Source organism: Xiphias gladius, chromosome 3, assembly GCF_016859285.1.
Source record: "Xiphias gladius isolate SHS-SW01 ecotype Sanya breed wild chromosome 3, ASM1685928v1, whole genome shotgun sequence".
NCBI classification, from domain to species: Eukaryota; Metazoa; Chordata; class Actinopteri; order Istiophoriformes; family Xiphiidae; genus Xiphias; species Xiphias gladius.
This window is the reverse complement of record NC_053402.1, coordinates 24082044-24109574: the sequence shown is the minus strand read 5'-3', so window position 1 is coordinate 24109574 and position 27531 is coordinate 24082044. Positions and strand designations below refer to the sequence as shown.

The 27531-nt window shown below is 43.4% G+C and overlaps 1 protein-coding gene across 1 annotated transcript in view; it reads left to right on the top strand.

The window, feature by feature from the left end:
* gsg1l (gsg1-like) overlaps window positions 1-24219 on the top strand; it is a 29996-nt gene extending 5777 nt beyond the window's left edge. Inside the window, exons 2-5 of the mRNA XM_040123657.1 lie at window positions 6633-6680; window positions 16502-16654; window positions 19707-19818; window positions 23847-24219. Of these exons, the coding sequence (XP_039979591.1) occupies window positions 6633-6680; window positions 16502-16654; window positions 19707-19818; window positions 23847-24219 (686 nt within the window). The remainder of the gene's footprint in view (window positions 1-6632; window positions 6681-16501; window positions 16655-19706; window positions 19819-23846) is intronic.
* The last annotated feature ends 3312 nt before the right edge of the window (window positions 24220-27531 follow it).

Here is a 27531-nt window from a genome sequence, read left to right as displayed (position 1 = left end):
CTCAAAAGCTCTCCGTCTCTCGGTCTGAGGTGGACCCGGTGCCGTCGCTCCTTTGTTTTGCTTCCTGTAATTCATCAGTCTCGGGTTGTGTCTGGTCTGTTGCCAGAACCTGGAGCAAAAACACTGCTCTGCTACAACCTCCCACAGAGACAGACGCGAGGCGTTAAGAGACAAAGAAACAACAGATGGCTGACATTTTACTGAACAGTGAGGATGAAACAAAGGTGGGAAGATGCATTACCTGTTGCATGTTGAACAAAATCCTCCACATATGAGATCACTGGCTTTAGTGCTCCAGATATTTCTGCAGTTAAAATATTAAACACAAATGAATTATTGCTGCTGATGCCCGATAAGAGGAAGCTTTTCTGCTTGCATGAAAAATGAGCAGGGCATCAGACAGCAATTATTCTTTAGTCTGTTATTTTGGGGGGGGGTTCCATATTTTGTGGGTATTGTTAAACACAAATATGACACTTTTTTAGAGACTGTATGCTTTGCAGGCTGACAGCAGACACGTCTCTAAAGTATTTCATTAGCTGATTCTAAAGATCAGCAGCCCCTTCCACCATGTCTTTGCTGTGGTTGAAACACCTTGTCAGTTACCTGTCTGCTGCTAGAAAATGGGGGGGGGGGGGCTAGAGATTAAAATTTAAAGATAACTAAAGAAATTAGAGATAAGCTGGCCTCCGTGATTAATCATCTGCAGCATTCGAAACGCTATTTTCCTTTAAAAAAGTAGTAATCCTCTCATAACTTTGGTTCGTTTCAGTGCCCAGAAAGAACTGATTTCACTCCCTGCGTCCTCTGTCGGTGCAGACAGCGGCGTCCCGGTGTTATTGAAACCTGGTCAGGCTGATCATTGTCCTACAACTTTACTGCTTCTATTCATCAGTCTCACTGTGCTGCTCCTCAGTGTCCCTGTTCTCCTGTTCTACAAGCAGCGCGCCGTGAAAATGGCTTTGAATTAGTATCTCGGAAAATTTAAAACACGATGAAACAACTTGAGTCCGAGCAGCTGTGGAGGAGTCCGACTCTCTTTGTCTGATACCGATTTTATATATGCAAAAGGTTTTTGTAATCATTCGTCCTGCTGTTGTCACATCTGTATCCAGAGAGGGGGACATAAAAGGTTACGAAAGGCAATTAAGGGTCGAGTTAAAAAAACAGAGTCCTGCTGTGACGATCACGTCGGTGAGGCTTACTCACTTCATTACATCACTACAATCTGGCACGAACGGCGAAGAGACGGGTAAGCAGCTCAGCTCGATACTGTTTTAACAGCAGTAATGAGAACAGTTGCTCCAGGAAGAGGCTTTAGTTTGCACCGAGTTTGACATCAAACCAAGCTTCTTGTAAACTCCTCACAGTAACTATACGCGCCTTTCTTTCCCCGAGAGCCTCTGCAGTATTTGCTTTCTTTCGTGAAGTTTAGCAAAGTTAACGCAGTTAAATTAAAAGTGCATCAACTGGATAAAGCGAAGACTCCGGTCCTCAAAGGCATAAAAAGTCCTAGTTCTGGACACTGATTGGTCAAACGCAGCAAAATGAGGTCAACCAGTGGAAACTGACTGGCAACATTTCATTCTTCATCCAGGGAACTCCGTCGGTCCAGCTGCTGGATATGGTAACATTGGATCGAATTTGACCTGAGCAGACTGGACAGCGGCTTCAACAGAGCCTGAAGTTACTGTACACACCCAGCCCAGAAGTAGGACAGCGCCGCACTCCCCCGTGAAATCACAGAGGGTTGTCTTTGTTAGGATTAAACAAGCCACATACAGGGTGTTAGTCACTGAGCTCCACAGGAGCCGCTGGGTCAATTTTGTTTTCCGGCCTTTGTGCTAAGCTAAGCTAACCAGCTGCTGGCGGTAGCTCCGTATTTAGCGTGCAGATATGAGAGTGGGATCAATCTGAACATCTAACTCCCGACAAGAAGGCAAATAAGTTCCTTTAACTAGTCCTATAAACCAGTCGTCATCGAGAACTGGCTTCCTCGCGCTGATCGTCGTCATGCTCGTTTGTTTTTCAGCCCGGTTATAGCCCATAATCAGATGAGAACCTCAATTTTACACAACTCTGCAGAAGCCAGGATTACGTTCAGTGACAAAGGGGTTTAAAGTTCCTCAATTCCACAATAACGCGTGGCAACGTCTGCGTGTTCAGGGAAAGGTTGTGGTTATGGTTAATTACAAAAAGAGGTTAATTTCAGGTCCCGTTACAGGACATAAACTCTAGTCTCCTGCATAAAAGTCCAAATCCTTACTTTCCACCTTGCTACATGAAGGACACGCTACTTTCTGCTCTGGCCCTGAATGTTAATACTGGTTGTAAAATTGTGAGGTGCAGAGTTGTTCAATATGGATTTAATTCATAGGGATATTTGGCTGGAAAATACACTGCCATGAGCAGACCTCAGGCTATTTTATATTATATTTTAGCTGTAATTGTGAAACACATGCAGTCTTTAGGAAGCTATCATTGGATTATTAATACATCTTACCGGATCAGCCGATAAATAAATAAAGCAAATAAAATGGTAAGGGCCATCAGCAACCAGCGATCAGCTCTTCAGCCGTTTATCGTTGATGCAATCGCCAATCAGCCCGGGACTGGCTCACGTTATCTGACTGTTACCGGGTCTCAGGACAGACTTTAGAGCCAGAGCAGTTTCAGTCCGCCCTGAGTTGGAACTGAGATGAAATCTGGACCCAAGACCCGGTCACACTTGGGTTGGATTCTGGGGTCTGCCTGAGCAGCTGCGACATGTCATATTAACCGTATTTGTCTGAGTGTGAATAAACCAGGTAAAGCAAAGGCGAAATAACCGCAGACTGACACCTTTTCCTCTGATTCAAGTTAGTTCTCTGCCTGGTGTGTACCTGACAGATACGGCTGACACAGACACATAACCGTAGAAGTAATGGTACATTAGCCGTTGTTTCACAAATCCATTCATACTCATTACAGCTGCAATTAGCCCCAAATGACATCGGATCGCTGATTAAACAGACTGCAGAGTGGCTGGCTGCAGGGAGAGGGAATAATGAATGAGTGGTGTGAAAATGAGAGTTGGGACTAAAATACAAGAAAAGACATTCGAAATCACCTGAAGCCTCTTTGAAATAAATCTATTCCATTACAAGGCGATAGACTGGGAGAAGGATAGCTGGGAGTTTTTGGTTAATTACCATTTTTGAGGAGCGTCGTCACCTGTGTGCAGTAGGAAGGTGTGGGAATACTGATGGTGCTGTTAGTTAGTCCTGTCGTCGGGTCACAGACGGGAACGATCACTCTTTAATTACATTTTGGATTCAGGTCCTAATCAGACGCCGCGCCGCTCACCTTTTAGCTGTGGCACATCTTCACCGCAGCTCACCGTGTCATCAACGCATTCGTCTGCTTCTCCCACCCGCTCTCCTGACTTCCCGACTTCCTCTGCAGTATCTGCCAAATAGCACCACGCATTTGTAACAGGGAAGTCATAGACCGACGTTTATCTGCAGTTATTATCATTTTGTTCTCATTTTTAGTTCAGGTAAAATTTTGGGTAACTGGCAGACAGGAAGGAGGACTCAAGCGCAGGAGGATTTAGCCGCCACGCGGTTAAAGGCGGTTACGCGGGTGGCGTTTAGGACTGCGGCCTGCACCTGGCACACAGGTGGCACCGGGTTAATTTATATAGGAATTATCAGACAGGAAGGACGTAAACAACACAGCAGGTGGGCAACAGGTAACGCACAGCCAGAAGAAGCTGGACCAGGCCAGGTAGTGTGTGCAGTATGCAGAGTCCACTCCGTTGGCCCCTGGGGGGCCAATCACACAGAAGTCCACTTGAATTTTCAAGGTATTAAAACTTCACTAATGCTGTGTTCACTTCATATGGGAGTTATCCAGTTATTATCCACGTCCAAGTCCCACAGGAGTCTTTCCCATCTCCACCTTCCGTGACATATGATATGAACCCATCAATACTGCTTTGCTAAAATAAATGATATAATACTAGCGCCACCAGATCTCGGTTAGACTTACTTGAACTGTAAAGGCTGATTCGTGCATTTCGTGCACTGCAGGTGTTTCCCATCCTGGCTCCCACGCACGTTACACACGCCGTTCTCCTCTTTTGACTTTTTCACGTTGCTCAGCCAAATCCAACAAACGAAGGTGCTCCTCTTATCACTGTCAAGAAGTCACCGTCATGTAGTCCAGCGCCAGCGTGCCTGCGTACAAACACCTCGATCTTAATATCAATAGAAGGGTGTGTCCTTGACTGTCCTGGAGTATGAACTGGAGTATGCGTTTTTCTAAAGATTACATTTTTGTGTGTTTTGTTTTCTCAGATCTCAGATCAGTTTTCCGGTGTACAACGCACTATATTCGCGAAACCTCCTCATGATGTGTGTGTATCGTCTAGAGGGGGAAGAGGGAGGGCGTTTAAAGCTGAATAGCACCCAATCACATGTATTTTTTTATCATATGTGCCGATTTAGCTCTAAAATGGTGATCACTTAGAGCAGATACAGTTCCCACCATAGACTCAAGCGTCAGTCCAAGTCTGTTTTAGCCCCTGAAACGTGGACCGTCCCAAGTATCGGGGAGACAAACAGAGTGTATCTTCATCTGCTGTTCGGAGGGGGTGGTTCGGGGGGTGCTCGGGCTGGTTATGGATGGGCCTGCCTACAGCCTGTGACGCCGCAGAGGCTGAGTTATGGCTCGTGCTGCGGCCACTGATCTGTGACCTGCAGGGTCCCGCCGAGCTCTGATCAACTCTCTGCAGCCCGAGAGAGCCAGAAATAGCTGTAATAAAGCCAAGAAGACACTGCACTATGCAAAACACTCCCTAAACTCACCGTTAACTACGGCTGTTGACTATGTTATAGGCGTGAATATTGTATGATTTACACGTTCATAATATGATCGTGACAATATAGACATTAAGAGATTTAAAAAAGTGTTACTTTCACCGTAAAGTACATATGCTACCACATACTTGAAGGTGATACTAGAGAGTAACTCTCATTTCTTGATCATTTGTGGATCTGCAGGAGATTCGACCAGCGGCACACTCACAGTTTAAAGGTGTGGCTCAACAATCCCGAGAGCGAGACGTGAAGATCAAAATCAGCCTCGTGTCTTTGTGTGAAGTACAGAGCTGGAGTTCGGGTGCTGTTAGCCTAGCTTAGCTTAAAGACTGGAAGCAGAGGGAAACAGCTAGCCGAACTCTGTCCGAAGATCAAAAATTCACCCACCAACAACTCTAAAGCTGACCGATTAACATGTTGCATCATGTTCGTTTAATCGTTATACAAACAGAAATATAAAGATGACTGTTTGAGATCAGTTACTTGTTGGGATTAAAAGTTTATCCATCCGCCCAATAATTACGGAGCGGGTTGCCAGATATGGTGGGCAAACACAAGCTTTGGTTGCGGTCTCTGTGCAGGTACAAAGGCACCAAGCCCGGTAGGGGAGGATGGATTGACTGAACACTTGTTTTGGGTAAAAAACCTTCCATGTTAGATCACATCCTGGGCAATTTGTTAAAATGTGTTCAGAAGTCACACGATAATAATGCATTCCCCTCATGAACTGTGACATATTTCTCTCCTTACACGACAGCACATTAGCTGCTTTTAACAATAAGAGGCACTGATATTGGCATTGATATCGGTGATCCAGGCCCTAGTCATACATGGCATTGGGTCGAAAGCCGATTTTGTGGAGTTGTCCATCCCTGCTGGAAGCAGCAGTGCGGAGCACAACTCCTCCAAAATTCGTGATTTGTTGTTTATATATTTCTGCATGTATGAGCTGATGAAAGAAACATGATATAATGTGTTAATTAGTGAGCTTTAGAGATGCTGGTAGAAGATGAGACATGAGGTTGAGATTGATCTTTTCATCTGACTCTTGGAAAGAAAGCAAATAAGTTTATCTCCCAAAAAGTTGGACTTATTTGCTTAACATTACATACAGCATGCTAACCAAAAGGCCCCGTTCATACCTGGCATTAATTGTGTGAGGATCCGATCACAAACGCCCCCCCCCAAAGACGCACCTGGGGACGCACTCTAATGCCAGGTGTGAACGGACGTGCTCAGAGCCGTCCACTCGTGATCCAAACCCCCCAGACGCATGTTTATGCCAGGTGTGAACAGGGCCTGAAAGAAAAAAGAAAAAAAATCATGTAAACTTCTGGCGTCAGACGTTTACATGATTCCTCCTTCCTGGCGTATCTGCTACAAAATAAAGCGTCGATGGGGAAATCAAAGCTGAGTGACATTCTGGAGTCATCGCGTCTTTGTTTGCGAGCCTGACACATGATTAGCTGTTTGTTTTTTTGTTTTTTATCAGTCTGACACACTGACACTAACGCTCTTTATGTCCTCCTCCCTCCACCCTGTGCATTAATTTTCATCCTTACATCCTTTTCTCCTTCCCTCTAATCACTTCATCCTTACATCCTTTTTTTACTCCTTCTCTTCCTTCCTCTTTTCTCACCCCCCCTCTCTGCTTCATTCCCAGCTCATTTCACCTTGAATTCTTCACCTCTCCCCACTTCTTTTCCCCTTTACGTTCCTCTCTGCCTCCCCCCTTCATCTCCCCCCTCTCCCCCCTCCCTCCCCTCTCAGGTGAGAAGTGTCGGAGCTTCATTGATTTGGCCCCGGCGTCGGAGAGAGGTGAGTAATGATGGTCATTAGGTATCACCGCCACTCCCTGCCGCTCCCCAACTGTTCATCAGGCCCAGGGAAAACCACTGAAAAAACAAAAAATATACATACACATCTCTCTTTTCTGGACTATTTCGGTGTCTAATACGAGTTCTCAGGAACTTATTTTCGTCTGCATTTAACACTATTCATTTTTTTTACAGAAGAAAATGTGCTCTCTAAGTCATTGTTTGATTCTGGAGAATTAAGAGGTCATTTAAAGCTTTTTTTTTTAGATATACCCCTGGCATACCTCAAGGTTGTGTCTGTATTCTCCTACTACAGATGTTGTGTGAAGAATTAGCGAAACAAAAACCCCCAGCTTTCCTAGAACTCTCCAAGTGAGTTTTGCGTCTTGGTGTTTCAAACCAAACCAGACTCATTGTTAATGATCCAGCTCCAAAACTAGAAATGACAGCCATTGGTGGAGTTTTCACTGAGACAGTAGATCACTTTTGGTACCCGGGGACCGGCCCTGAATTGTGTTTTGAATGACACGCGTTTACAAAAATTCACAGTTTTACTGCTTTCCTGTTAGTCCTGATCGTCGAGCTGGACTTGGACTTGGAGGTGGTTTGTACGATGTTTCGTCAGACAGGGAAACATTTCCCTATCTAGGGGCGGGTGCTTGTTGGTGCCGATGTACCAATGGTACTTATATTTTTGCTTTTATCGATACTCCTCCTTTGGGCATCATTTTGGGCACTGGAGCCACTTGCCAACTTAAGCCTAGGGTGGTGGACTGGCAGCTGTGCTGGTGGAGCTGCAGAGCATTTCCTCCTGTCCAACATACTGTCCACAATGTGTAAACACAACATCAGCAATGGTGGCCGGCTAAAAGTTGGCATAAAAGTTCATGTTTGAACTTATGTTTACATGCAACATTTATATCTGCATTTTGAAGATAATGTAATGTTAACTGGATTATGTTTCCTGGTGAGATAATGAAAAAAGTCGCAAAAATGTTGATTCTGATCGTTTCTGTAATGTGTTCTCCACGGTCTTGCAACATAATATCCGCCTGTGCTGACCGCGGCATTATTAACCCGTTGGCAGACACCCCCATTTTTGTGCACAAGCCTCAAAATAATGTACCCAAAATTAAAGGTTACTGTTCTTCCACCATTTTGATTACAGTCATAACCTTGGTCTCCTTCGAAAGGTTACTCTATAAATTTGAATTAATGAGTGTAAGAGATACAGAAGCAAAGTTGCAGAGCCACAAACATGGTAGAAATGTACGGGTTTTTCATCTCACCTATTTTTTTGGCGTGAAAAAGGGGAGTGTGAGGCCTGTGGCAGGACCTTTCGAGTGGGAAAACACTTTGGGGCCACAGCCACAAGTCTGAACCAATTCTGACTGAACAGCTGATGTGAGGAAGCTTTGCACAGACAGAATCCGGAGACTCGGAGCTTTCAAACAATGTAGAACTTGTCAAGATGGTGTGAAGATTTAGTCAGTCCAACACACCCAAATTAGTGCCACCGAGGCCAAAGCGTCCCACGGGTGGAGCGGTGTATTTTAAAGGGTGAAACTTTCTCATGGTTATGCTGAGGCACTGGCAGCACCTGGGTAAGGTCGGGGAAAGATCCTGGTCTGGCTTCATACAGAAACAGTTCACTCTGACTTGAGGCACAACATACACAACATAAGCTAATTTCACGGAGCTGAAAGGAGAAAATGATCCTATGTTTCCATTAACGATATGCTTACGTTACCAGAGGCACACAGGTCTTCTCTACCTCGTGGTATTTCATTGCTGCTTTGAGCTGTCTTCAATATTTCAAAAAAACTGTTTTCTTTACCTTTTCATATGGCTTCTCCTTATCTAAACACCAAAAACATACAGAGTACTGCACATTTCTATGTATCAGGATGCTGGATAATGAGGAATATCCCAGGCACCTGATCAAGATCCCCCCCCCCCTCAACTGCAGATAAGAGCAGCTCATTTCTACCAGCACACGATGTTTATATCCTGCGGCTCATAAAAGGAATCTTTGAGCGTCCAGATGAAAGGGAATATTTTGGTGCATGTGGGTGTAGCCTCTAATTCGCTGTTTCATGCAGAGCAGGTAGTTAATAATGAAAGTTCTCTGATGGTTTCATCTGTTAATGCCATCTGGAAGAGGAGCAGGAGTGTTGCACGGAGCAGTGGTAGATGGTATGATGTATTGTGCGGGGGCGACCTTGCTTCTCACACAAGGATACAATATGTTAATCTGCCTTCTTTTGAGCCCAACATGCTCACTGCTGTGTTTTATAACACACAGCTGCTCCTCGGTCTCATCCAAGTCTGTCCTTAATGAAAACTGAAACAAAAAAACTCTAATTTGTTTACAAGAAAACACTTAGAGAACCGGGGTCATAGCCAGGATTTGAAAAATACTCTGGTCGTGCAGCCCTGTCTTGTTGAAACTAAGTTCATATACTAGTAAACCGTTTTTCCCAATTATGTTGTGGTGGCAACGTAACTGCTGGCTGGATTATGTTCAGAGGATTACATCATTTTACAGCCTGTGGTTAGGTTTAGGCAACAAAAGCCTAATACTCAAGTACTGTACTTAAGAACAAATTTTGATGCACTTGTACTTTACCTGAGTATTTCTTTCATGACGCGCTCTGCTTCTACTGCACTTACTTGCGATACTTTAAGTACATTTTGATAATAGTTATGCACTTAAGTAACATCTTCAATGCAGGACTTTTACTTGTACTGGAGTATTTTTTACAGTGTACTTAAGTAAAGAATCCGAATACTTTGAGTTGTAGTTCATCCAAGTGCAGTGGCAGCTCGGTTAGTTGATCCTCACCAGAAACAACTCATTTCTCCCCTTGGCTTTTCCTACAAGCGTAAAACGCTTTTATTCTTCAAACTAAAACTGCTGAGAGCTGGAAGCGTTATCACAAAATCCTGAATGAAACAAAAGACGCATCCAAGTGGCAATTATTAATAAGACAACTAGAAAGAAAGAAACAAACTAGAAACTAACAAGATACGTGTTTAGTGTCTTGTGTGTTTATGCACTTATGAACAAAAAGAGAAAAAAAATCAGAAAAATTAAAGACTAAAGTATTTTAGAAAACTTAAATTTAAAACGAGCTTGACAGTCGGTTAATGTGCAGACCTCTTTGATACTAAAGCAGCTCATATAACACTGCTTAAGTTATTCCCTCTAATATTTAGAGCTAACTTTAGAGCTGATTTGTCAACAGACAGAGAATTGACCTGTGACAGGGTTAAGAATGGATGAATGGTTTTGTTCTTCATCTACCAAGTAAAAAACATCAGGTGATTGCAGCTGCGGTGGGAAGATTTATTATTGTCGTTTGAATCCCTCTGAGTTTTTGCAGTGCATAGGTGAAATTTTGTAATTTTTTAAGTAACTTATTTAATCGATTAACCTCAAAATTAATTTATATAATGAGAAGTATTGACATAAATCATTAGTTGCAGCCCTAATATTTCACTATCAACTCAGCGTATTAAAATGACTCTTCTGATTCAATTTCTTAAATCCGTACCAATTATTTATATTAAATATTGATCCATTCATCAATAGTCTTGTTAATGAGGTTCCCTGTGGATCTAAATCTAATTAAAACTTGGTTCTTGACACTGAAATGTTTCGAGGAACCCAGAAAAACACTGTCAAAAAACTGCCGACATCACAGACCCCTGACACACTTATGAAAACGCACACACGCACACACAGAGTAATTAAAGATGTAATTAAATCCATTTGAAATGAGACTCGGTCTGATGAGCCGCTTCCTTCCTGTTATCAGTCCTGCTGGCTGAGTCCATCAAAACAGGTTTTATTTGCTGTCTTTAGTTTCATGAAGTCTCAGTCTACTGATACATATTCAATGAGACAGAAACGGGGGAGAAACTTTAGTTCGGTCAATATTGATGCATTGTGAGTTTCCCTTACAGGCATTTTATACCCCTGGAATAAGTCTCCACCGACTGGCTGGAAATTAAAATCGCGACTAACAAGGAACCAGAGAGTAAAGTCAGACTGGTTTATCAGAGCTATGCAGCACCTTCATTAAAAATCAGATCTGAGACGACCTGACAGTCAGCGGAGTGAAAGATGTAATTCATGTAACTCATGGGTCCATGTAATTCATGGGTCCATGTAATTCATGGGTTCATATCTGGAATAACATCTTTTTTTTTTTGCAATTCATCTTGCTTCTCTAATTTAATTTTCTTTATTGGCAGGTCCATAATTAAGGAAAATATTACGTAAGCCCATTTTACTATGTAAATATTGTTTGCTGTGCTAGGCCCGTATGTGAACTCGCCACACTGTGCACGTGGTCACGCAGACATCTCAGCGGAAACCTTACGGGGGGAAATACAAAGAATATTTTTGTACCTGTTAGCGCATACAGTATGTGATCACGTCTGCCCGCGATGACACCAACAAACGTTTAGATCCGGTATGTTCCCAAACTGTGGCCAGTTTTTCAGAAACAGGACTACAAACATGGCCCCATTTGTTCCGTTCCTCGCTGTATGAGCTATTCGCTACATCCACTGTCCAAACCTATTGGAAGCGCTGACGTTACTGGTGGGAGCTCGCATTACACCTTCCTTCACTGCTACCTAAATGCTTGCTAATTTACGGCTAACATCGAGAAATACCTCTCCGCGCAATCATGAAAATATTTGCAAACTGCTGCCGGATAACAGGTGAAAAATCATAACATCTGTATTCCCCCCGTAAGGTTTGTGCTGAGAGGCCTGTGGGACCGAGTCGCAATGTGTACAGAGGTCAGATGTGAGGTTATAGCTATGCTAGCAGGCCTGTGGGGCTGTACATAGACACAGCAGTGCTTTGAGCTAAATGCTAACATCATCATGCTAGCCTGCTCACAGTTACAATGCTAACATGCTGATGTTTTGCAGGTGTAATCTTTACCATGTTCACCATCATAATTTAGTGTGTTAGCGTGCTAATGTTTGCTAAGTAGCGCTAAATACAAAGTAAACCTGAGGCTTGGGGGAACGTCATTAGCTTTTTTGGACGAATTAAAATATTGACCTGATGATGGCGCTAGGGGAAAAGTCAGCAACGATATACTGAAAAGGTGTAATGACAAATGATGAAGATGAAGCGGCCAGAGCAGTACAGTACAGCGCAAGTGCCTGTGTGCTATGTAACCGAGTGTCCAGTGTAATCATGAGTCCAGTAACTGAGCGGTTAACAGCAGTTAACAGTTCAGCACTGCCTGCAGGTAAAAACTGTCGTTGAACCTGCTTGTCCTGGTTTGAATGTTACAAATGAAAAACGACCGGCGACCGGACCGCGGGGGGGGGGGTGACAGTTCGTCCCCAGGGCGATTGTGGTCCTGTCAGCTGGCCTCGTCGGTCTGAAAGATCTCCTGGAGGTGCACACCAGATGATCTGACTCTGATCTAAAACAAAATCAACCTCACGGTGGCGCTAGAGGAAAAGTCAGGGCATCGCCCAAGTCCTCTGGGAACCATGAACGGGAATCTGTCCAGTAGTTGTTGACGTATTTCAGGCTGGACCAAAGTGGAGGACAGACTGACGGGCAGATATTGCCATCCGTGGAGCCACGCCGCTAACACGGCTAAGAAAAGAAAACAACATGTGCTCAGTTCACTCAGCGTGGTTGTGGGTCCGAAGGATTCGGCTGCTCAGACTCAGCCGGTTTGCAGTTTCTCCTTCAGATGGCCTGAACTGAGCAACACACATTAATTTTGCACCTTGACATCGTAAAGTGTTTAGTGCTGCTTTTATCACTGTTCCCTCCGGAGGATTCTGCTCGTCCTCCGCCTCCCCCTCCTCTCTTCTCTCCCTCTTTCCTTTCTTTTTTGAAAGATCTGCCTCCGCTCTCATCTCAGTTTTACTGATTTGGCCTGTTTCCGATTCATCACTGACTGTCTGCTGCCTGTCTCTCTGTTTTCGTGAAGCAGTCCCTTCTCAGGCTGCACTCACCGTCTCGTGGGAAACAGTAGATACGAGCTTCCTGCTGAAAAACACGCCTCACCTCAGTTTCTGCTGTAAATACTTCCCTTTAACCATCTGTGCCTGCAGTTTTGCAGCGACATGCTAGAGCTAAATTCGTTGTGACGGCCTTATTTCTCTGATTTCTGATGGCAAGAAAAGAATAATGTCAGAGGTTTTTGCACTTGTGCCTGGTGCAGTTTTCCCCAGCATCTGGAATTCTTCTGAAACTATTCAGTACCTTGAAACAAGGCAGATCGCTGCACTACTCTAAAAAAAAAAGGTTAGTCTTTATTGCACCTGCTGAGACAAGGGCTGCAACCGCAGATCATCGATTATTTTTTTTAACTTTGAAAATATCAGAAAACAGCGAACAAAGAGCCCAAGACCCAGTCTTCAAACGACTTGCTTTGCCTCCCCATCAGTCCAAAACCCAGATGCATTCAGTTTACAAAGATCTAGAGTAGTAAAGTATGATTGGTCATTTTCTTTGGCAAATGACTTGAACAACTAACAGATTACCGAATGTAATTTTCTGTCGACTGACTTTAATCGTTCCAGGCTCAACCGACACTGGAGTTTTGTGGCAGACATTGATATCGATATGCGAGAATTTAAAAAAATCTGCCATTAATTTATCCGCCGTTGTGATAGTGATTATGATTACATCAGCACACGGTAGAAACAAATGGATCCCCTCAATTTGGTCCTTTACCAACTGTCGTTCTGTATAAAATGTCAGCTTCATGGAGGAGTATGACAATGAGTACAGTTAAAACACTAGTAGCTATAACTGGGCCCAACCAACGACAAATACAAGTGAACAGCAAGACAAAAAACTAACACTTTACAATACAGCCTGCAATTTACAGGGTAGTGTCACTGTATGAATCAGGTACCAATAAAATACCGACTGGTTCCTACTGCCCCTTGTTACTCCCTTTTGTTCACCGTACCAACATTTAGGTACCAGGGGGGAAACAGTATGTGATTGGTATGAAAAGGATGACGCAGATTACAGTTAGCAGCTAGAGGCACGAGCATCTCCAGCGGGAGGCGGTGAGATGGGCATAACTTGAGACAACGACGTTGAACCGGCGACTGCGTGGTGCTCAGATCCTTTACTTGTGCAAAAGTAGCAATAGCTGGTGAAGCAGCTTTTAGCTTCGGAAATCTGGAAGGAACTTCCAGGAGACCTGAACCTCGCCTCGAGGTTTACCATTGCAGTCAATTAAATTTTTCCCTTCCTTTTTAAAATTCCGTTATTATGTTTAGTGGCTCATTTGAAAAACTTTAATAAAGGAATACGGTCCTTGCCACAAAATTAGCCGTCAGTGTCGGCTGTTCAGGGATCCTGTAGGTCCCCCTCGCTCACTGATGTTCAAACTGGAATCCCGGCCTGCAGGTTGTGCTTCCAACATCATCGACATCCCCGGCAGAGCAGATAATCCTGTTTAATTCCGTGTCACGAGCTTCGCCGATTCAAGAGGGGCCTCTGCATTTTAGAAATTAGAAATGTGGAGAGATGTAGAGAAAAAAAATCGAGAGTTCTGGCGCTGAGATTGGGCCCCGAGGGCCGCTTCAGTTACAGGATGACAACTCCTCACTGCTTCAAAAATGTTCACATTTCCAGAAGTACAGTACGGCTTTAAACCTGTTCATCATCCTGCGTGAGATTTTTAGATTTTTTTCCCTCTGTATTACCAGAGGGCGCCGCTGACACAGTAAAGAGCCAATCAATGTGTGTCAAACAAGCAGGTGGAGATATCAACCCCCCCCCCTCGCCGCGGGCCGATCAGAAACAAATTTCTCACCTTGTTTTGAGCTCTGATGGTCATGTCCTACCCATAGAGGAGAGATGTATCGTCACTCTCCAAAGACTCATCAAAGTGTCATCAGGAGTCTCTGGGTTACGGACCCCCAGATGAATGAACGAAGACAGAATCACAGGAAGGACAATCAAACGTCCCCCGCCCTCAGTTTGTGCCTGGAGAGAAAAAAATATAAAATAAATACAACAAACACTGAAGGTAACATTCACATCCTTCTCTGCGCATGACAGGATCAGGAGTAAGAGTCATCGCGGGCGCTTTAACGGAGAAAAAAACAAAAACAAAAAAACCTTTGTTACAGAAGAAATGGGAATCCTGTGTCAGCTGCTGATGTGATGGAATTTCGTAACTGGTCAGATATACACCGATCAGCCACAACATTAAAACCAGTTACCGGTTTTAATGCTGTGGCTGATCAACTGGTGATTATTTTCATCATGGATTAGTCTCCTGATTATTTTCGCGATTAATCGATTGATTGTTTGGTTTGTGATCAGAAACTAGTGAGAAATGCCGTCACAGTTAAAAACCCAAAGTCACACTTTCAAAGTGCTTTTTTTTTTTTTAAATCCAAGCAACAAAATTATTAAAATTATCAAAAGGAGAAGCAGCAAACTCTCACAGCCCTGGGGGCAGGAATCTGATGTGCTGGTACTCGGTACTGACTCCTCCTCACCAGTCCTCCTATTTCCATTTATATCCCCCAGACTAAAGTCTTTAAGAAAGTATTGCTTGGGTACTGTATATGCACCGAAACCCTGGTGTGTCATTAACAGCCAGTTTACTCTGGACTCCGGGTGCTCCCTCTCACAGATGTAACCAAAACTTGGGTCAGACAGATTTCACCTCGTGGTTCTTCAGCAGGGCCGTTTGACAAGTGGAAGCCTTGACCTCCAGAGTCCAGCAGCTCTTTCAACCCAGCTCCGTGTGTCGTTTGGTGAATTTCTGTATCAGCGTGCATGTCTGAAAAAACCGACACACAGCCACGGGAGCAAAAGATAGTCAGAATAAGAGGAGCTGTCCCACGAGTCATCGCTGTATTCAGCTTGATGTGTTTTCTTCTCCAGCACCAATCCCCGACTTTGTTTATCGTCTGAATGACAACTCTTGCTCACAGCAGGCTCTTACTCTGAAGATTTTCATTCGAGAACATGCTCATTTTAAAGTAAAACACAATGCTGAACATTGTGGTTAATTTACCGCAGCTGCACAGAGAATATTGTGCTTTCTCAAAATCATCAGTTCCAAAGAAAAGGAGAAGATTTGAAACAGACCTGAATACGATAATTAAAACCACAATGTCCGTACCTTGGTGCATGAAAGTCATTTAGTATTATTTTAGACATTTTACTGACTGATCAGTCAAGAAAAGCAAGTGACCAACTATGTGACTGTTTGAACCCTGTTTGATTCTTCTACGTTTGACCCTATTTGTGCCCCAGAGCACAGAAGTGTCCCACGTTTATTCTCTTGTGAAACAGCAAATAAAACCATCATAACTGACAGTTCAGTAAAGCGCGCCGGTCATCGGTTGTTACTGTTGCTGCACCAGTCCGGCTGTCTCGCACCGCACGTTTGCAGTTCGCCGTAATGACAGCGGCGGATTTATGGCTCAAGATTTGTAGTTGTTTTTTGAAACATTGGATCCTTGATTTCAGACAGAGGAGTTTTTTAAAATGTCGGATATGTTTGAATACAGCAGTTATGTTATGACATCGTTAATATGCAAATTAGCCTGTGATGTCATCTAGCATGTCTACTGACTTTTTTCCTCAGACATAATAACGTAATTAGTTAATTATAAAATCCTCGTAGACAGTCGGACATGTTAATGGTTGCTGTTTACGCTAGAAAAAATGCAAAAGTAATGCATTTCTTTAACTTCTTACGGGAATCCCTTCTCGTGTTTTTGGTTTTGGAAAGGCCCCGAGATACTGTTCTTTGAATAACCGAGCTGCGTGTGTTGTGTGTGCAGGTGTGTTGTGGTTGTCGGTGGTGTCGGAGGTGCTCTACATCCTGCTGCTGGTGGTCGGCTTCAGTCTGATGTGTTTGGAGCTTTTCCACTCCAGCAACGTCATCGATGGACTCAAACTCAACGCCTTTGCTGCCGTCTTCACCGTGCTGTCCGGTAAGACGGACCTGACCTGATTTACCCCCCCTCCCATCTCCATGCACCCTGGAAGTAGGTGAAGTCGTGCAATAAATCCCTACTGTCTGTCCTGTACTGTCAGAAACTACCTGTAGATGTTGTGGTTAATAATGATGATCACTAATTTGCGCAGTAATTTAAAGCATTAACTTGGCAGCAGGATCCACTTTACAACAGTGACGGAAACCATATTCCCCTCCTCCACATTCGGAAATGCTCTGAGAATTACGAGGGGAGTGGATAGAGACTGATGCAGATTTGTGAGAGGTCGTCCAGGGTCAGAGGTTATCCCTTGGAAGCCTTTGCTGTGCTGGGTGCCAGGGATTTTTCTCCCAACTCATGTTAAACCTGTTATGCAAGAAGCTGGCTGTGCGTCCACCGCGCCGCACCCCGCTCGCCTCCCCGAGGACGTTTTCCGCACACCAGTGATTCCTCTTAAAGCACAGTTCACAGGTTTTCACAGGGTTTTCACTGATAACGTGTGATCACAATTCCTCCCTCACAAGGAAAACGTTTCGTGGACATTTTGAGAATCAGTATCGTGTAGACTGTCCTCCTGTGAAACACAAGGGCATCGTTAGGTGACCTCTAGCGGTTAATTAGCTTAACCACCTTCTTATTGTTGTAACCGTGACGACAAATGTCTCGTACATCTGCCGCATCTGGGTCGTATCTGAGGGCAGCGAACAGCGACATATATGGTTGGAGGACTTGTTGATACCGTGGTGGTGTGGGCTGTCCAGCCATTACTAAATTAAACAGGATTGAGGCTTGAGTTTCAAAATACAATACAAGCAATTCAACTAATAACCCCTTACAATGTAATTTTGGCAAACAAGAACATTTTCCATTTTCCCCCTATTTGTGGAAAGAGGTGAGGAACTTCCTTGACTCAGTAACTATCAGTTTATTGTGGTGTATCCGTTTACGGAGCAGCCAAACAAACTGTGGGCTGAGAGGATTCAGGGCCTCCTTTTAATAAGGAAGACATGCAACAGTTGTCTGTTTCCCATCAGTGGCGTTTCACAATAAAAGGAGCTGTTTACCTTGATGACCAGTTGGAGGTTGGGGGCGTTTCCGGAGCCGGTCCGCTGCGGCTGTTTCTTCTTGTTGCGTTCCTTCCTTTGCAAAAGATGATGAAAAGAAATGGTCCGTGTCTTGTTTTGTGGAGTAGCATACGTAATCGAGTGCAGTCAGCGCTGCACTCGGTCACTACGATGCGGCTGCAGGAGTGCGAACAGTAAACAGTGAGGCTGAAATCAGTGATGCCAGATTAAAAATAATAATAATGGATTACATGCTGCACAGTTGAAACTGTGGGTACTATGTACCAACCATAAATAACAGTTATAACCGAGACTATTACAGTTGTAATTGTGCTGTACCAAGTCTGATTCTGTTTGAACCAATGAAATGTGACATTGAGGAGGTGATTGCAAAAGTCAGCAATTTCTTTTATCAGTTACATTACTATACATACACACACATTACCATTACACTAACTTCTCATTACAGCAAAAAGTGATAATGTCAACAAACTGCTTTCAGTACATCGTTGACCAAATGTACTCAGCCAAACCCACAGTAAAGCAGATGAAGGACTTGACGTTGTGCACTTACTGGTATGTGACATGTATAGACACACACACACACACACACACACACAGTCGTGTCTCCATGACTACCAATACCTAAACCATGTCATCAAATTATAAATTAAACATTTACTAAATGGGGACTTGCTTTTTTTCCCTGTAAGGATGACAATTTCCCATAATGTGACTGTGTAAACAGATTTAGGTCCCCACAAAATGAGTTATAACTGGACCACACACACACACACACACACACACACACACACACACACACACACACACACACACACACACACACACACACACACACACACACACACACACACTTCCTAGAAATCTGTGTCATCATGGAGTCAAGGTTGAGGACAAATGATGCTCTCTTTATGGTGAACTGTAAATCTGGAGCAGCCAAGAACAACCTCAGTGAGACTGATTACAAACACAGACACGTGGCTGTAACCCGTCACACACTTCCCCGTGACATACACACACACACACACACACACACACACACACACACACACACACACACACACACACACACACACACACACACACACACACACACACACACACAAACACTGATGTCTGCTGTTGATGGTGTGGTTGTGATGTATAACCTCCTCATTAATGTCACATCGACTCATTTCCATTGTGGCTTTTTGATTTACTGTATGTTTATGAGTGATTATATCCCTATCTCTAATTGATTGGTTGTCTCATAAGTGGCACGTTAAATCAATTGATACTGTATAATGACTAATTATGATAATTACACGTGTTCTGATTTATGGCTGATAATGAGTTGAGCTTTAGCTCAGACGTGCAGTGATTTACTACCGTTTTGTTTGTTGTTCATTTTCAGAGCAGATTATCTTGTGCCGAGTGTTAGCGTTGTTATGGCAGTAGAGCAAAAGTCATGTGGTCATTGGAATCAAAATGATTCGCCCTCTGGGGAGCACAAATGTGATCATTAAATTCTATGGCATTCATTACATTCTGATATTTATTTGATATTTAAATTTTGATATTTTATATGAGGCGATTTTTTTTGTTTTGCCTCATGTTGGTGCTTAAAGAAACAGCAGCTGTGAGTCATCCTGCGGCGACCGTGAATATCAACGGGGAGGAGACACAAAACGAGTACAAAGAGACGCTAAATGACCAGAGAGAGACACGTCTCTTACAATCTGTGGGTTTTGCTCTTATGTATGAGGGGTTTTACATGTCTGTGCCCAAGGGGCACCATCGTCTCATAGTCCGTCCATTGGGTAAACCAAGTTGCCCACACATACCAGGGCTGAGAGTGAGCTGTAAAGCGGGCCCGGCCAGAAACTCTGCCCAGAGCCCCCTTTCGGGGATTTTCTCTGATGCAGAAAATGTTGTTTGTAATGAAAACGCGTGTGTTTGTGTGTGCGTCTGTGTGTGTGTTGCAGGTCTTCTGGGTATGGTGGCCCACATGATGTACACTCAGGTGTTCCAGATCACAGTCAGTCTGGGTCCTGAAGACTGGAGGCCTCACAGCTGGGACTATGGCTGGTCCTTCTGGTCAGTCAACACACTCACACACTCACACACTCACACACACACACACACACACACACACACACATGCGCACACACAGATCGTCTGTAGGTGTGTAGGAGTGTGTCAGCACTCAGCAGGTGCTGTTCAGGTACACGGGCAGCGACAGGGCTATTGTTGATTTGCTGGCTGAGATAATTAACCAGACAGGACTTTTCTTGACCTTCCCCGTCTCTCTGCTCAAGGGCAGAGTCGTGCTGCAGCTGTTGCCTGAGTTCACTCAAATCATTTGTGGATCAAGGAAAGACAGCGACTCAGAGAAGTTCCTACCTAACACTTACTAGCGCGCATCTGATTTTTAGAAAACCTTGTTGTAGTAATAATTATCATTATTATAACTGAGAAAAATCTCACCAGTAGCTGCCCTGGAGCTTTCACTCTTAGCACGTAAACTTCCTCAGCAGATGGAGTCTTCCCACTTGTAAGTGTTCAATTTTCAAATTTTCTGAGCACTTTACGCACCGCTCATCCATGTTGGCTTAAAAACTGAGCTTCAGATTTCATTCCTGTCTACAGAAAGGCCCGATGATGATCATGCAGTAAGATCGAAAGCATAAGAGCAGCTACTAAATGGACCTTGTGGTGAGATTTTTTTTTTCAACTGTTATTTTGAAAGTCAGGGCTCTACAACTCAATAACATTTCTGTTTCTTTATATAGTACTTACCAATGCCGACGTTACAAACGTTTTATGAAAAGCAACATAATATAATAAAAGTCAGAAAAAAGAAAAAAAGAAACAAACAAGACAGGCACAAACAAGGATTTTAAGACAAGGAAACAAGAATAAAACATGACACAAAGAGTGAAACACCTGCAACAAGAACGCCAGCTCCTGATAAAAATTTTCTCCGTCTGTCATTGGAGTGAAGGGCTCTCCCTTAAACACCGTGAGGGAGTCGTTCAGGATGGTTAAAGTGGAATAAATTCAGCAGCAATGATTAACCGCCACTGGAGCAGAAGGCCAAACAGCTCCTCCAGGATGAATAAAGCGCGTGAATGTGCTCCATGCTGAGGACATTGGACAGCTGAGGTGCACTCACACGTTCTGTTCAGAGCTCTCCTGACACCGGTAACCTGTCTGAGAAATGTGAAAACCGGGTCAGTGAACGTATTTAATAAAAAAACCTTCACCGTAAGTTTAAACCAAAGTGAGCCACTAAATGCCGGGCTTTCCTTCCACATGTAGTTGTGCCTGTTCCGTTTCTTATGACAGCTCCTCCGTAATCCATAATCGATTAACTGCTTTAACAGGAAAATCCGGGGACTGGAAAGTTTTTCGACCGTGCTCTTATTCTCATCATTTTGACTGTGGCTCATGCAAACTGCACTAATTCCACACACCACCTCCGTTGTAGAGATTTGGAAAACGCAGCTCTGGCAAAAAAAAAGAGTATACCCGTTCACCTGCACTCACTGGTTTGTTTGCATGTGTGAGGCAGTGGGTCACTACTGATTGAGCGTGTACATGCTACAGAAGTAATGCCACATGAGAAAATGTGAAAATGTGGAAGAACAAGGTCAAACGGAAGAGGAGAATAAGACCCAGGTAGAAAAATAACGTAATTGTCCTTTAATATATATATTTTCCATATAATTTTGGCCCAGAGGATCTTCAGAAGGGAAATACACTAAAAAAGTGTAAAAGTAAAGTGAGGATGTTTTCAGAAATAATTACCAAACCGTTTTAACACACAAGCACAGACCGTTTAACATAAATCGTGTACTGCTAAAACTTCCCATCACTCTGCTGTGACCAGAATTTGCATCTTGGAGAACTTGCCACAGGGGATTCAGTCTGTCTCGGGGTCTTCTGTCCCTTCATGTGGTCCCAGACTGACTCCATGATGCTGAGATCAGGGCTCTGTGGGGGCCAGACCATCTGTTGCAGGACTCCTTGTTCTTCTAGTCTCTGAAGACAGTTCTTTATGACTCTGGTTGTGTGTTTGGGCTCTTTGTCCTGCTGCAGGATGAATCTGATCAACCGATCAAACGCCCCCATGCTGTTGTTTATTTTAATGATTAATGATTAATATTTTCATGACCGCGATCGTTCTGTAACCTTAACCACGTGGTCATTATTGTAACCATGACGATGAAGGCCCTCTAACCTTAGCAAAGTTCTTATTTTAACCCAAACCGCGATCTTTCCCTAAACCTAGCCGAACCTTCACCATGGCACTGTCACATCATACAAGGGTTAGTTATTTATTTGATCATTCATCGTGGACTCTTTCCATGCTCTACGTTCCTCACAGTTTGGTTCCGTAAAGGGTTGAAAAACCCGTTACGGTTTACAGCCTGAGACGACCACTGGCATAGTGACGACTTCTATTTTAATAAGTAATCAATCACACAGCATCATACTCATCACATCAGAAAAGGAAGCTTGGCCACTTTTTGAAACAATAGTTATTTGAGCTTCATCAACTGATGTCTATCTATTTAATATATGTTGTGGTGTTTTTTGTTTTTGTTTTTTTTACGTAGTGGTACTTTAGGATTTATTATTGCAATTTTATACTGTTTTGGGGTTCTTACTGTAAGCGGCCTGAGCTTCCTCTGTGAGACAATAATGGTTAAATTATGAAAATTAAGGGAAAAGCGATCGATCGCTGTGACTGACATTAAACTATGAGATATCGAATTATACCAGAGTTTGGATTCCTGTTCTAAAGATAAATAATGATGAATTGCTTTAGTCATTTTCCTCTACTTTGTTCTTGTGTGTCTTCATGGTTTTCTTGCCATATTTCTTGGCGTCCAGTGTTTGGCTCTTCACAGAGGGGCTGTTGGCTTTCCTATTAATTAACTAACCTGGCACAGATTCCCTCCAGAGCCTCGGCAGTCTCTCAATTAGCAGCACATCAGTTATGTTCCCGCTAACATTAACTGAAGCAGAGGGTGAGGCTAAAGAGCTCAGAGTATTCACTGAGGCACCTCAGATTTATCTGTGAGCAGTTAAAGACAAAAAGGAAATTTCTCCTCCCAGCCTATGACACACCTCTTGACTTCCTCCAAGTGTTTCTGTCCTGCTAGTGATAGGGCCTGAGGACGTAGTGTTAATCATCCTTTCCTCCAACCATCCAACACGCTAACAACCACTGGCCAGTAGTTAATTCTTCCCATTAACATTTGTGTGGACATTAATGGTCCCCAGAGGTTGAACTCTAATAAGTGAATGACCCTTAGTCCCTTCTTTTCTAGCAGCACCGTCAGGATCAATGTCCCCTTGAGCAACACTATGGTAGCCTGATAATGGGCTGAATTGCTTTGTCATTTCTCTACATTCATTCAGGCTGACCTCATGTTAGATGACTTTTTGTTGGGGGGCTAGCTAAAATAATCAGCAGTCGTGCAGTCACATCAAAGAAATATGACAATAAAATTTGCCAGCAATCACAAAGTACACATTCATAATCCCCAATGGATGATTTGTTAATCTAGCACCACAATTAGTCCCAAGATTATAGTTGTACACAAGAAATATCGAAATCCGGTAGCACCAGCCTCAAAACAAACATTTGTAGTGACAATTTCAGCTAGAAAAGATATAACTCATTCTTTGGGTGTCATTAGCAGTGCAGCCTCTAAAAGCCTGTAGCAGAGCTTTAGATTTTTTTGGCTGTTTTAACACAAAATAATTAAATACGGATTTTTGATAATCGGCCACCTTAAGTCTACAGCCATGTTAGCAGCTCTGTGCTTAGGTACAGTGGTGTTTTGAGCCGAATGCAAACATCATAATGCTCATATTAGGATTAATTCTCTGGGGAACATGAATATCTATCTGAAATTTCCCTGCAATCTGTCCTGTAGTTGCCAAGATACTGCAGTCTGGACCAAAGTCTTGAACCAACCACCAGAGCGACATTACCTTCCTTACAACCATGACATTAGCATGGCTAAAATCTAACACCATGAGCAGAGAGATTCACTGTTTCTTCCCTCTATTCTCACCTTCTCACCACCCGTGTCTCTCTCTCTAAGCAGCATGGCCTGGGGTTCCTTCACCTGCTGCATGGCCGCCTCCGTCACCACCCTCAACTCCTACACCAAGACCGTGATCGAGTTCAGACACAAAAGGAAGCTGTTCGAGCAGGGCCTGCGCGAAGAGCAGAACTACCTGGACCAAGAGGCTTTCCACTACTTCCGAGACCGCTCCCTCCAGTCCATCTCCAGCACCGTGGAGGTTTACCCCGGCCACAGCGGAGCCAGAGCCGGGCTTGTTGTTGGAGGCCCAGGTCCAGGTCCAGGACCAGGTCCAGGTCCGGGTTCTGGTCCAGGACGGGGCAAGATGAGAGCTGCATCAGCCTCACTTGACCCGGGGGAGAACACAGACTCTCTGGGGGAGGAGCAGTGCTGAGTCACCCGCAAGAATGGTAGGGTCATGTGGGGTGAGGTGTGATGAGATGTTTAGGGGGACTGCTCCTTTAGGCCTGGACCCAGCCACAGGTTTCCCGCCAAAATCAAAAGCACAGCAGCCCTTATTTTCTGTTTGAAGAGGATGATTAACTGACCTGAGAAGAAGAGACGTGGAGGAAGCAAATAAATAAAATTAGATGGATATGTTCTATATGTGAAATGAAAATGAATATAAACTGTGCAAAACAGACTTTGAGATCTGTGACTACTTGGATGGAAATCAGGTGTTCTCCAGCATATTTCACAGTGCTATGTGTAGTATTTTAACATCAAAAAATAATTTCAGTTTTGAGACATTAAAGCCTTTGAAACTTTTGCTGTACAGCGGCTGTTTTGGCCAGAAGAAAAAAAGGATAATGGTAACTGAAAATGTAGCAGACTCCACACTGCATTTTACTGTCATAAAATTTGTTGGGAAAATCTGCGGGAAACAAAGACGGATCACGTCATTATTTTTTACTTGCATGTAGCCTAATCTACAGCCTGCAGAGTTTCAACAGGAAAACTCATAAAACTGTGATGTGGCATCTGTAACATCAGCCCTGGGTTTCTGAGGTAACATTTTGTGTTCTCACATCTATGTCAGGAGCTAAAGGAGCTACAAAAAAACAAATTTGAGCAAAGGAGGCAGACGACTCTTGAGGTGCCGTTAAACCTGTACTGCAAAGGTCATGTGACAGATGGAGACGGCCAGTCAGGTTTGCTAGTGTTCAGTAGCCTCGCTAGGTTGTCAATCTGCACTATTAGAAGTATAGACGGTCATCGGCAAAGAGGAGCATCACACAACTGTCCCTGAGAAAATTCTGAAACTCTCTACGGCAAAGGGAAAAACGCAGTAAAGCTTGCTAATCAACCTGCGCGTTTCTATATGGTTTCACCTATACATAGCTTGGATAAAGCAGAACCTGTGATACACATGTAATCGGCACAAACCCATTATAAAATATCATAAAACACCATTGTCAAACCCACAGACGTCAGAGAACTTTTTAAAAATAGCTCATACACTAGTGGTCAGTCTGCAGTGAACAAGCTAGCAGGTCAAATCAGTCCCTGGAGAGTTCTGCAGGTGAAGACACCAATCGGCCGAGCAAACACACTCCAAAACATACTTAATCTTTGAACCTTAATATCTCGTAACTTTTGTCTTTTGCAAAAAAAAAAATGGATCAGCTTTTAGAGAGAGAAGTTTCACAGAGACTGATATCAGGATGGGGGAGGGGGGAACAAGGAAGGAGTATGGTCTGCCTTGGGACAGGAAGTTACAGCGTTTGTGTTGCATTAAGGCTGATAAACAGAAAATGCTACACATAGCACTTTTTAACAGGTCATGCCCAGGCCATGTCCTGTTTATGACGCTGAATGTGAAAACTAGTGTTGAGAGTTCTGTTCATTTTTCAGCTGTGTTGATCCTGTTGGTGAAACTGAAATGTACTGATGAGAAGTTCGAATCACATCCGGCTTCTTCTGTCCTCAGCAGCTTTGTGATTGTTTGTTTACATTTACATCCAGCTTCAGAACAAGTTTGGTAAAAGAGCAAAAGCCTATGCACCTCATAAGAGAAAAAGCAAAGATGAATTTTGGTTCCTGTGGTTGCCTTTTTTCATCTGATTTTATGAGTACACTGTAGTTGTGAATACTTCCTGATAGCCATTTCTAAAACAGCTGTATGATTTTTTTTTTCTTCATACCAAAAATGCTAACAAGCCTCAGTGCCAGCGGCTAGCAGACAGGTCTTATTAACATTTAGTTACTTCAGTCAAGTTTAAGTTTAGTGTTAAATTTGCAGTCGAGACCATTTTAAAACACAAATCATGCCTCATGCAAGAATCCCTCGTACCAACAGATTGTATCTTAAAGGTTTCAGTGTTTTAAGACAACATGTCACATTCACAAATTTTTCTCATACTTAGAACGTTTGAACAAAACTCACAAGTGGTGCAGGTCTGTCAATCAAAAGGCATCACAGTACAGACAGTCTGCCTTTATTCCACAGTTTGGGTTAAGGGGTTATAATGCTTTAATCTCTACAACGTGTTGTGTGACCACACACGGAAGTCAAAAGTGATCATGGCTGCAACACATGGCCACATTCAAATGTGGCGTGAGTAGTCAGTTGTCATATGGAGGGGGAGACACAATAATCACACATTTTTCAGGCTCCTCTGGAAGACATTTGTAATGTTTCACTTGGTTGTTCACACTAAAAGTGCCACAAATAGTTGTGTTGTGCTTACCCTGTCCCCCCGCCACACAACTGAACAGTCACAGTGTGACCTGGGTATGAAAGTGGCATTTTAAAAGCCAAGACAAAGCCCCCTCTAATCAAATCTGGAAAAGGTGCCGGGGGGGAGGAGTTTTTTAAAGTTATTTAACCATCCAACATCCGGCAGTTCTGCAGAGGCATACTGGCATCTTAAATAGCATGTTAGAAAGCAGTCTATTCGCACACAGCTGTTTGACTGTTGTGGAAGGGCTTCGGTAAAATATTGACACCACGCAACTATGAAATACGTCGTGAGAACACAAAGCAAATTATGAAGGCTTTCACTCTTGTACCAAACTTCATTCTTATCATTAACAAATATTTCATGGAAAGTGTCCCCATTCCGATGGTTCTGTGTGCTGGCAGTGCTGTGGATTATAATTTTTTAACTGACAGGCTGCAAAGTGTGTGGAAACACATGACAGACAGTCTCATCAAGCAGAGGTCGAAGGTTATTCCTCTCGGAAAGATAATGTGCTCCACAGGCACAGTGTCCTTGGAGAGTCAGTGAACCTCCTGCTGCTGCAGGGAGCCGTTCACCTTTGACCTCGGTGGAAATTAACAGCATAAATATACTGTATGTGAGACTCATTGGGACGTACCGAGGAGATAAATCCTAATCCTAGCTGAGGGCTCCAGATTTCAAAAAAAAAAAAAAAAAGGAAAAAAAAAAAAGTGCTGAAATTGAGTGTGTTAGCAGCTGATTCTGAGGGGTCACAGTGGAAAAGACGGCAGAGTGTTGTATCCATGCATTTTGAATTTTAAAAACATAATATTTGGGTTTGTCTCTTCTTGGTCCCTGGTGCAGAAGATGTTTAATCACTGGCCTAAATTAAAATGGATTTTGTGCACCTATTGATTTGGGAAATATCCAGCTCAAATCACTATCTAGATGTCAATGTTAAATCTGTGTCGCCGGATTCCAAACCTCCGAATCGCCGCCCACGTCTCCATTTTGTCCACTGATTTAAATACCGGGTAGGTTCA